At 32.2% G+C, this 12,500-nt stretch overlaps 1 protein-coding gene across 1 annotated transcript in view; it reads right to left on the bottom strand.

Moving 5' to 3' along the window:
- LOC133659835 (ephrin type-B receptor 5-like) overlaps window positions 1-12,500 on the bottom strand; it is a 101,710-nt gene that overhangs the window by 29,303 nt on the left and 59,907 nt on the right. Inside the window, exons 3-4 of the mRNA XM_062062621.1 lie at window positions 10,704-10,873; window positions 5,097-5,392 (exon numbers count right to left, since the gene is read on the bottom strand). Of these exons, the coding sequence (XP_061918605.1) occupies window positions 5,097-5,392; window positions 10,704-10,873 (466 nt within the window). The remainder of the gene's footprint in view (window positions 1-5,096; window positions 5,393-10,703; window positions 10,874-12,500) is intronic.

Genomic DNA, 12,500 nt, shown 5'->3' with positions numbered 1-12,500 from the left:
AATAATAATAAGAATACTAAGAATAATACTAAGAATATTAATGATAATAATAATGATAATAATAATAATAATAACCACCTCATCTGGCTCCTCTCGATGTGGAGGAGCAGCGGCTTTACTTTGAGCTCCCCCCGGATGGCAGAGCTTCTCACCCTATCTCTAAGGGAGAGACCCGCCACCGGGCGGAGGAAACTCATTTGGGCCGCTTGTACCCGTGATCTTGTCCTTTCAGTCATAACCCAAAGCTCATGACCATAGGTGAGGATGGGAACGTAGATAGCCCTGTAAATTGAGAGCTTTGCCTTCCGGCTCAGCTCTTTCTTCAACACGACGGATCGATACAGCGTCCGCATTACTGAAGACGCCGCACCGATCCGCCTGTCGATCTCACCATCCACTCTTCCCTCACTCGTGAACAAGACTCCGAGGTACTTGAACTCCTCCACTTGGGGCAAGATCTCCTCCCCAACCCGGAGATGGCACTCCACCCTTTCCCGGGCGAGAACCATGGACTCGGACTTGGAGGTGCTGATTCTCATCCCAGTCGCTTCACACTCGGCTGCAAACTGATCCAGTGAGAGCTGAAGATCCTGGCCAGTTGAAGCCATCGGGACCACATCATCTGCGAAAAGCAGAGACCTAATCCTGCAGCCACCAAACTGGATCCCCTCAACGCCCTGACTGCGCCTAGAAATTCTGTCCATAAAAGTTATGAACAGAATCGGTGACAAAGGGCAGCCTTGGCGGAGTTCAACCCTCACTGGAAACGTGTCCGACTTACTGCCGGCAATGCGGACCAAGCTCTGACACTGATCATACAGGGAGCGGACCACCACAATCAGACAGTCCGATACCCCATACTCTCTGAGCAGGACTTCCAGAGGGACATGGTCGAATGCCTTCTCCAAGTCCACAAAGCACATGTAGACTGGTTGGGCAAACTCCCATGCACCCTCAAGGACCCTGCCGAGAGTATAGAGATGGTCTACCAATCCACGACCAGGACTAAAAACCACACTGTTCCTCCTGGATCCGAGGTTGGACTATCCGGCGTAGCCTCCTCTCCAGTACACCTGAATAGACCTTACCGGGAAGGCTGAGGAGTGTGATCCCACTATAGTTGGAACACACCCTCCGGTTCCCCTTCTTAAAGAGAGGAACCACCATGGTTGGGCAAACTCCCATGCACCCTCAAGGACCCTGCCGAGAGTATAGGGCTTGTCTACCGTTCCACGACCAGGACGAAAACCACACTGTTCCTCCTGGATCCGAGGTTCGACTATCCGGCGTAGCCTCCTCTCGTACACCTGAATAGTCCTTACCGGGAAGGCTGAGGAGTGTGATCCCACAATAGTTGGAACACACCCTCCGGTTCCCCTTCTTAAAGAAAGGAACCACCATGGTTGGGCAAACTCCCATGCACCCTCAAGGACCCTGCCGAGAGTATAGAGCTGGTCTACCGTTCCACGACCAGGACGAAAACCACACTGTTCCTCCTGGATCCGAGGTTGGACTATCCGGCGTAGCCTCCTCTCCAGTACACCTGAATAGACCTTACCGGGAAGGCTGAGGAGTGTGATCCCACGATAGTAGGAACACACCCTCTGGTTATCTTTCTTAAAGAGAGGAACCACCATGGTTGGGCAAACTCCCATGCACCCTCAAGGACCCTGCGGAGAGTATAGAGCTGGTCTACCGTTCCACGACCAGGACGAAAAACCACACTGTTCCTCCTGGATCCGAGGTTGGACTATCCGGCGTAGCCTCCTCTCCAGTACACCTGAATAGACCTTACCGGGAAGGCTGAATAGTGTGATCCCACGATAGTTGGAACACACACTCTGGTTCCCCTTCTTAAAGAGAGGAACCACCACCCCGGTCTGCCAATCCAGAGGTACCGCCCCCGATGAATGGAAACATATTTTTCTTCTAAAATTTAGTGGGCACGGCTTATATACCGGTGCGGTCTATAGTCCAGAAAATGCGGTACTTGTTAAATAAAACCTTTTTTTTGGCTTTTTATGATTACTTATGGCTACTACGCTACTGTGGTACTTGGAGAGCCTAGTGTTTGCTGAAAAAAAACCCAGCTTGCTTGTGAACCTAATGAGGAAAAAGGGTATGGAAAATGAGTTATTTAATTAAAAATGTCACAAATGTTCTTACTTTATGCTAATTATTTACCGGCAAGTCTTTGGTCACATGACATAAATACAATTAGTGCTAATTAAACCACAACAAAATGTATCTTTTTTTTATTTTATTTTTTTAATTTTTTTTTATTCATTTTTTTTTTTTTAATCTGTGTGTAAATAAAACATAAAAAAAACCATGTCTTCTTTAAAAAGAGGTTGCAATAAGTTGCTGCACGACACACCAAAGCGCTCAGTTAACAAATGTTCTGCTCTACTTGCTGGCGATAAACTCTTGTATGAATAATTCAAGTGTGACTTTTTTATTTTATTTTTGTTTTACTTTCTTTCTGCCTTAATGTCAGCCATGTATTTTTGATCACTCTTCATGCCTGAAAAAAAAAAACGGGAATAATCAGAACATTAACCCTTCGGTAGCCTTTTTTTTTAGTAGGGATGCACAAACTAGTATCGGACCATTTCTGTTCAAAGCTTTGGCTGATACTTTATTTTGGGTTACGTGTGTGTTCATACGCAGTGTGGAGCCGCTCCTCCTCAGCTAATAATCATCATTTTCATTATGCAAAAGAAGCATGTTTCTTACAAGTAGTATTATCACTGGAGGACATAGCTAAATGTTACACAAAGCCTTGCTGTATGCAGAAACTTTCTCACTGAGTCTGTAAACAAGAACAAAAGAATATATATATATATATATATATATATATATATATATATATATATATATATACAGTATATATTTGTTAGGTCAGGAACAAACATGGAAGCTATTTCATCCCTACAAACCTGCTCTTGAGGGGATTTCAGGAAAAAAACAAAGGAACAATCCCCTGAAGAGCAGGGAAACCTACAAAACAAGCTTGCAGGGATACAATTGCCTTCGTGTTTTTTCCTGAACTAAAGAATATATATATATATATATATATATATATATATATATATATATATATATATATATATATATATATATATATATATATATATATATATATATATATATATATATATAATTTTAATAATTGTATTATTTAAAAAAAATATATTTAACATGGGATTTTTCCTGAACCCCCTGAAGAGCAGGGAAATCTGAAAAACAGGCTTGTAGGTATGAAATAGCCTCCGTGTTTTTTCCTGACGTGACGAATATATATATATATATATATATATATATATATATATATATATATATATATATATATATATATATATATATATATATATATATATATATATATATATATATATATATATATATATATATATACATATATTTATTCTAATTTTATTTTATTTTGTTATTTTTGTTATTCTTATTTTTTATTCAACATGAAATCCCCTATATATACCGGTGTGTATATATATGTACCTATAATTTATTTTATTTTATTTTATTGTATTTTATTTTATTTTATTTTTTATTTATTTATTTATTTTTTTCTGAAATCCCCTGCAAAACAGGCTTGTAGGGATGAAATAGCTTCTGTGTTTTTTCCTGACTTAACGAATATTTCGCTCTACCCCGGAGCACTGTCTAACTGATAAACCACATTAACCTCGGCTATATATATATATATATATATATATATATATATATATATATATATAAATGTATTTAAACAATGTTTTTTTATCAATCATTTTGTTCTATACTTACTTACATTAGGAAAACATTCTAAATGCAAACAAATGAAAGTTTGCGTTTCCATGCTAAAGTGTATATTAATGCACACATGCTAATAATTTGTATATTAATGCTAACATGCTAACAATTATGCTTGGCGACAACGTTGCATCAGGATTATTCAATCTTCATTTTTGCTTGCTGCATTTTCTCTCCGCGCCCCGCACTTTTCCGTCATTTGCTCACGGACGAGTGGCCATCACGTCGCCATGACCCAAATGTGTCACATGGCTTTCACCAGGACTCGACCCCCCCCCCCCCCATGTCTCCATCTCTGTAGCTCATCTCTTATGCTTTATGACGATGAGTACTGATATCATCCCGCAGCGGCGATACGTATGTTGGTTTGTCAGCAATTGAATATATACCTTGTATACAATTATGTTTTAATTCAACTTGGAATAGGCTCCAGCACCCCCTGCGACCCCAAAAAAGGACAAGCGGTAGAAAAATGGATGGATGGATAAACTGGTCCCTAAAGATACCTTGTTATTGTGCAATACCAAGATATTCAAATCATTATTGCAATACTTTATAATTATTATTATTTACATATTTATAAATATATAATTAAATAAATAATACTATAAACATTATTTATTTATTTTTAAATTATTATTATATCAACAATATATTAACTATATAATATATTAATATTAATATATATAATATATTTATTTAAAAAATTATATATATATATATATATATATATATATATATATATATAATATATATATATTTTTTAAATATATATATATATATATATAATATATTAATTTTAATATATTAATTATATAATAAATGAGTTACTTAAAAAAATAAAATAATTATAGTTACTCGTCACTTTGCCAAAAAATGTATCGAATTAGTAACATATTTACTCTTTGCTAAATCTAATGAGTTACTAGGGAAATTAATTATTGTATTACTTTAAAAAAAAGACAATATCAAGCTTATTAAGTTGAACGACGTTTCATGAGAGCAGAGTGTGTGCCTTTTAAAAGTGACGTGTTTTTATCCATCCATTCATCCATTTTTCCTACAGCTTGTCCCTCTCGGGGTTGGCTGGAGTCTATCCCATTGACAAAATAAAGTGTCTAGTGCACAATAGGTAAACAAAAACAAAAACTACTATTGGCTCTTGTTTGAATAATTTTACTTTGCTCTCAAAGCTTTCCTGTATTCAGACCCAAACTCCCTGACTTTGTCAACAGTAACCACATTGAGTGAAGAAAAGTGATTTTGAAATCAGCCCGTCTTACCCAAGCAAGCGGAGCCGTTGTCGTTGGGTTGGTAGCCGCCGTCGCAGACGCAGCCGCCGACCGCCACCATCCACTCGCCTTCCGCGTTGCAGTGCATGCGAGGCTTGCCGCCCGCCGCGGCCTGGCTGTGGGTCACGCACGTGCCGTTCACGGCCACCAGGGACGTGGTTTCCACCCCTGACGGCGTGGCCGGGTAGGACGCCAAGTGGAGGTTGGTGGCGGGACAGCGGCGGTAAAAGACCGACACCCCTATGAGGGAAACGCAGGCGCCGCTGTCCACCACCGCCAGGACGAATCTAGGCGGGGAAACAACACGGTCAGACTGAGATTGTAAATATGATAAGTGTGTTTTATTTGTTTTCTATTTATTTCATTATTCTTTTTCATTTGTATTTTTTATGTGATAATATAATAACACTGTTACTGGATAATAATAGTCTATTTTCAAGTTATTTTATTTTATTTTTCTTATTATTTCTAAATGTTATAATTTTGTTTTTATATAAAAAAAATTATGATAACACTGTTTATGAACAATAGGCATCCCTAATATTTATTTTAATTTTTTCAAGTGTGTTCTATGTATTTTTTTACCAAAATTAAGCAGGGTTACTTTATTCTACTTTTTTTTTTTTTTTCATTTTTTATATTTGTATTCTTTTTTTTTTATAATTGTACTAATTTTGTAGTTGTAAAAAATATGACAATATGATAACACTGTTTATAAACAATAGTAATCTCTAATATTTTTTTTATTTTTTCAAGCATATTCTACGTATTTTTGACCAACTTAAGCAGGACTATTACATGTATTTACTTTTTTTATATTCTTATTTTAATTGTTCTAATTTTGGTTTTATGAAAAAAACGGACAATATTCATCCAGAACACTACTCTATGTATTGTTATTTCCTTCCAAGCGTGTTCTACATACAGTATTTTTGGCCAAATTTAATTTATTATCATTTTGAAGTTCATTTATTTTTTTAATATTTTTTTTAATTGTACTAATTTTGTTTATATTTAAAAACAATTATATGATAATACTGTTTATGAACAATAGTCATCCCTATAATTTCTTGTAATATTTTCAAGCATATTCTACGTATTTTTGACCAAAATTAAGCAGGGTTATTCCATTGTTGTACTTTTTTTAAATCCTTATTTTAATCCAGAACCCTACTCTATTATTGTTTTTGTTTTTTAACGTGTTCTATGTATTTTTGATCAAAATTAAGCAGGGTTAATTTTTTATAATTTTTCATTTCATTTTTTTTTCCACTAATTTGTTTTAATTGTACAATTTTTTTTTTAAATGAATTTAAAAAAAAAAAAAATATATATATATATATATATATATATATATATATATATATATATATATATATATGTATATATATATATATATATATATATATATATATATATATATATATATATATATATATATATATATATGATAATACTGTTAATGAACAATAGTCATTCCTACTATTTCTTGAATATTTTGCAAGCATATTCTACGTATTTTTGACCAAAAAGCAGGATTAATTATTTTTTTACATTGTTTTCCATTCTTATTTTAATTGTCCTAATTTTGGTTTTATGAACAAAATTTGACAATAATCATACAAAACCCTACTGTATTTATTGTTATTTTTTTCAAGCATGTTCTCCGTATTTTTGGCCCAAATTAAACAGGGTTAGTTTATAATTTTGTATTTCTTTTTATTATTATTATTGTATTTGTTTTAATTGTACTAATTGTGTTTTTATTTGAAAATATATATATACATTTATGATAACACTGTTTATTTCTTTAATTTTTTACAAGCATATTGTACATATTTTTGATCAAAATCAATTAGGATTATTTAATTGTTTTACTTTTTTTTCCCATTCTTATTTTAAATTGTTAGAATTGTATTTTTATGCAAAAAAAAAAAAATTGCACAATAATAATCCAGAACCCTACTTTATTTATTTTTATTATTTTTGAACGTGTTCTACGTATTGTAGACCAAAATTACGCAGGGTTAATTCATTATCATATTTAATTTAATGTTATTTTTTTTTAAACGTTTAATTGCAATAAAAAAAATTAAATAAAATAAAAATAAAAAATTATAATACTGTTTATGAACAATAGTCATCCCTATTATTTATTGTAATAATTTCAAGCGTATTCTACATATTTTTTACCAAAATTTAGCAGGGTTATTCCATTTTTGTACTTTTGTTTAATTCTTATTTTAAATGTTGTAATTTTGGTTTTATTAAAAATGGACAATAATCATCCAGAACTCTACTCTATTATTGTTTTTTTTTTTAACGTGTTCTACGTATTTTTGACCAAAATTAAGCAGGGTTAATTTATTATGATTTTTCATTTCATTTTCTCTATCTTTATTAATTTGTTTTAATTGTACTAATTTTGTTTTTATTTAAAAAATAAAATACAATTATATATATATTTATATATATATATATATATATATATATATATATATATATATATATATATATATATATATATATATATATATATATATATATATATATATATATATATGTATGCATATATATGTATGCATATATATGTATTTATATATATATGTATGTATGAATATATATATATATATATATATATATATATATATATATATATATATATATATATATATATATATATATATATATATATATATATATGCATGTATACATATACATATAAGTGGAGGACTTCAAGTACCTCGGAGTCTTGTTAACGAGTGAGGGAAGAGTGGATCGTGAGATCGACAGGCGGATCGGTGCGGCGTCTTCAGTAATGCGGACGCTGTATCGATCCGTTGTGGTGAAGAAGGAGCTGAGCCGAAAGGCAAAGCTCTCAATTTACCGGTCGATCTACGTTCCCATCCTCACCTATGGTCATGAGCTTTGGGTTATGACCGAAAGGACAAGATCACGGGTACAAGCGGCCGAAATGAGTTTCCTCCGCCGGGTGGCGGGGCTCTCCCTTAGAGATAGGGTGAGAAGCTCTGCCATTCGGGGGGCGCTCAAAGTAAAGCCGCTGCTCCTCCACATGGAGAAGAGTCAGATGAGGTGGTTCGGGCATCTGGTCAGGATGCCACCCGAACGCCTCCCTAGGGAGGTGTTTAGGGCACGTCCGACCGGTAGGAGGCCACGGGGAAGACCCAGGACACGTTGGGAAGACTATGTCTCCCGGCTGGCCTGGGAACGCCTCGGGATCCCCCGGGAGGAGCTGGACGAAGTGGCTGGGGAGAGGGAAGTCCCCTGCTTAAGCTGCTGCCCCCGCGACCCGACCTCGGATAAGCGGAAGAAGATGGATGGATGGATGGATGGATGGATATATATATATATATATATATATATATATATATATATATATATATATATATATATATATATATATATATATATATATATATATATATATATATATATATATATATATATATATATATATATGTATTTATATATGTATGTATGTATGATTGGACGTAGTCATAGTTCTACAATGTCAACCATCAACCCACACTACTATTCCACTATATCGAACGCAAAACATGTTGTCCCTTTCACAAACTTCACAGTTTACCTGGAATTTCCTGTAATTTTCTTCCTATTTACAATGAATGGGAAATATATAATTGACTGCATATCCCACATTTCTCATCCGATTTGAACCGTTCCAACATCCACACACTCCACTCCCTTTGGACCAATCATAAAACCAGTTTCCAAATTCAAAAAATTCCGGGAATTTTCAGAATTCCCGGTTTTCCAAAGCTGTATTTTTAACACCAGATTTTTTGACCATTCCTCCTCCTTTTTCCGTAAATATGACCTGTTTTTACAAAATTCCAGGAATTCCGAAATACCAATTAAAATTCAAAATGTTACTATGTCAACATTTTTCAACCGTTTCAGAGAATTCCAACATCAACCCATTCATATCGTCTAGGACAATTATTGTTTTACCTACATTTTCAAAAAAATCCAGTTTTGACCGAAAATTCCCATTTTAATTGTTCAGATTTTGGTTGAATAAAAAAATGGACAATAATCATCCAGAACCCGACTTTATTTATTGTTATTTTTTTCAAACGTGGTCTACGTATTTTTGACCAAAATTAAACAGAGTTAATTTTTTACAATTTTTTATTTCATTTTTATTATTTTTTATTATTTTTTAAATTGTACCAATTGTGTTTTTATTTTAATTTTAAATATATGATAACACTCTTTATGAACAATAATCATCCTTAATATTTCTTATAATTTATATTTTTATTTATATATTTCTTATAATCAAGCATATTTTACATATTTTTGACCAAAGTTAGGCAGGGTTAATTAATTATCATATTTCATTTAATGTTGTTTTTTTTTTAAATGTTTAATTGTACTAATTTTGTTTTTATTTAAAAAAAAAATGATAACACTTTTTATGAACAATAGTCAATCTTAATATTTATTAATTTTTTTTCAAGCATATTCTATGTATTTTTGAGCAAAATTAAGCAGGATTATTTTACTTTACTTTTTTAAATTCCTATTTTAATTGTTCTAATTTTGGTTTTATAAAAAAAAATGGACAATAATCATCTCAAAAAACTCCTGTTTTTCCCGAAATTTCTCGAAAACTCCAATTCAAATGAATGGACTTATTCATAGTTATATGATCCCCAAAATTATCCAAAATTTTGCGTCATTTTTTATCCGACCCAAAACTTTTCGACTGCAATAAAAATATCAAATGGAATTTCACATAAATACTTTTTCTTATAACATAATTATCAAAATGTTGTTTTTGGATACTGATATCGGTCCGACATCATCGAATAAAGTAATGGTATCGGCTTGCATGTCAAACGTGCGATACCATGCGCGATACAAGCAGTCCTGCGGCGAGTTCAGAGCCACTTAACATCTAAATTTGCATTTTACTAAAAGTATTTCCAAAAGGTAAACATGCTCGGCTATAGGCTACTAGGACCTTGCAGCTACACAACAGCTAAGCAAACTGTAGCGCACAAGCTAGACACAAGTAATAATTGAACAATATCGCAGTGTGAAATAGCACATTTGTCAATATAAAGTATCAAATAATTATTGTTGCATATTACTTACACATACAAAAACTACTAAAATGTATAAATAATAAATGATTAAATAATTATTAAAATAATGAAATGATGCAATCGATGATTAAGTGAATATTTAAATAATTAAATGCAATTTTACATTAAATTACTACATGTATGGCTTTAGGATAAATAATAATTATTGAACATTTAAGGAATTATTTAAAGATGTATTTATTTAATTTGGACCTTCCATAAATAAACATTATGTATAATTTTATAAGTATTAAACATTATCATTTGTATTTTGTAATTAAGAATTTGTAATTATCGGACAATTACCTGCTTGCAGATTTCAGTTTAAAAATTGTTCAAGTTTTTTACGCAAAAATTAAGCAGTTTTGCATTTTATTCCATGATTGCACTTAGTATGATGTGAATAAACTGTGATCATACGTACAAGCTTTTACCACGCACATGTGGAACGGTCAAGTTTTACCCGTTGCGTGTGAGCGGGGCGAAGCTGCGCGTCTTGACGTTGACGCGACTGTATCGCTTGTCCTGGTACTGGTGTGGCGAGCTCGGCTCCACCTTGGAAAAGCTCTTGTCGGCGGCGATGGTGTCGATCTTCACCCAGCCCTCCCTGGTCACCTTCTCGCCGCCAGACGGCTGAAAATACACGTCACAAACTATTAAATGGCACAAAAGAGGACGAGGAATAGCTAAACATGCTTCACTACACACCGTAGGAGGATACAATAGCTCACCGGCGTCACAATGTAAACAAACGCCATGGGTGGATCTACACCTGACATCCACTGTAATGATACCAAGTACAAGAGCGTATCTAGTCGATATTACTATGATTCCTTGATACTTTTTATCATCACAAAATCTTTTTTCCTTTTTAAAAAATATTCATGTTATGTTTATAAACTCAGGAAATACGTCCCTGGACACATGACGACTTTGAATATGACCAATGTATGACCCTGTAACGACTTGGTATCGGATCGATACCTAAATGTGTGGTATCATGCAAAACTAATGTAAAGTATCAAAACAACAGAAGAATAAGTGATTATTACATTTTAACAGAAGTGTAGATAGAACATGTTAAAAGAGAAAGTAAGTAGATAGTATTATTAAATGAACAAGTAGATTAATAATTCATTTTCTACCACTTGTCCTTAATAATGTGTACAAAATAATAGGTGTATAAATGACACAATATGTTACTGAATATGTCAACTGACTAATTAGGAGCCTTTGTTTGTTTACTTACTACTAAAAGACAAGTTGTCTAGTATGTTCACTATTTTATTTAAGGACAAACTTGCAATAAGAAACATATGTTTCATGCACCCTAAGATTTTCTTGTTAAAATAAAGACAATAATGAAATTATTTGTGGTCCCCTTTATTTAGAAAAGAACCGAAAAGTACAGAAATACCGGTACTTTAATAAAATATTTGTATCAGGACAACACTAATATATATATATATATATTTTTTAAATGTATTTATTTATTTTTCCTTATTTGTTTTTCAGGCAAATTGATGCACTTTAAGTGTTTTCTCATACAGACTAAAAATATGATAGTAAAGTTATTATTTTTTGCTGTAAATTGATCTATATTACTTTTATTGTTTTTTTGTTGTTAAAATAAAGCCAATAATGGCATTTTTTTCTGGTCAAATTTTTTTTAGAAAAGTACCGAAAAGTACCGACATACCGGTACTTTAATAAAATATTTGTATCAGGACAACACTAATATATACATATATATATATATATATATATATATATATATATATATATATATATATATATATATATATATATATATATATATATATATATATATATATATATATATATTTTTTTTTTTTTAAATTTATTTATTTATTTTTCCTTATTTGTTTTTCAGGCAAATTGATGCACTTTAAGTGTTTTCTCATACAGACTAAAAATATGATAGTAAAGTTATTATTTTTTGTTGTAAATTGATCTATATTACTTTTATTGTTTTTTTGTTGTTAAAATAAAGCCAATAATGGCATTTTTTTGTGGTCCCCTTTTTTTTTTAGAAAAGTACCGAAAAGTACCGAAATACCGGTACTTTAATAACATATTTGTATCAGGACAACACTAATATATATATATATATATATTTTTTTTTTTAAATGTATTTATTTATTTTTCCTTATTTGTTTTTCAGGCAAATTGATGCACTTTAAGTGTTTTCTCATACAGACTAAAAATATGATAGTAAAGTTATTATTTTTTTGTTGTA

Source organism: Entelurus aequoreus, linkage group LG11, assembly GCF_033978785.1.
Source record: "Entelurus aequoreus isolate RoL-2023_Sb linkage group LG11, RoL_Eaeq_v1.1, whole genome shotgun sequence".
Classification (NCBI taxonomy): Eukaryota; Metazoa; Chordata; class Actinopteri; order Syngnathiformes; family Syngnathidae; genus Entelurus; species Entelurus aequoreus.
Note: the sequence above shows the minus strand (reverse complement) of the source record. Positions and strands in the feature narration are given on the sequence as shown.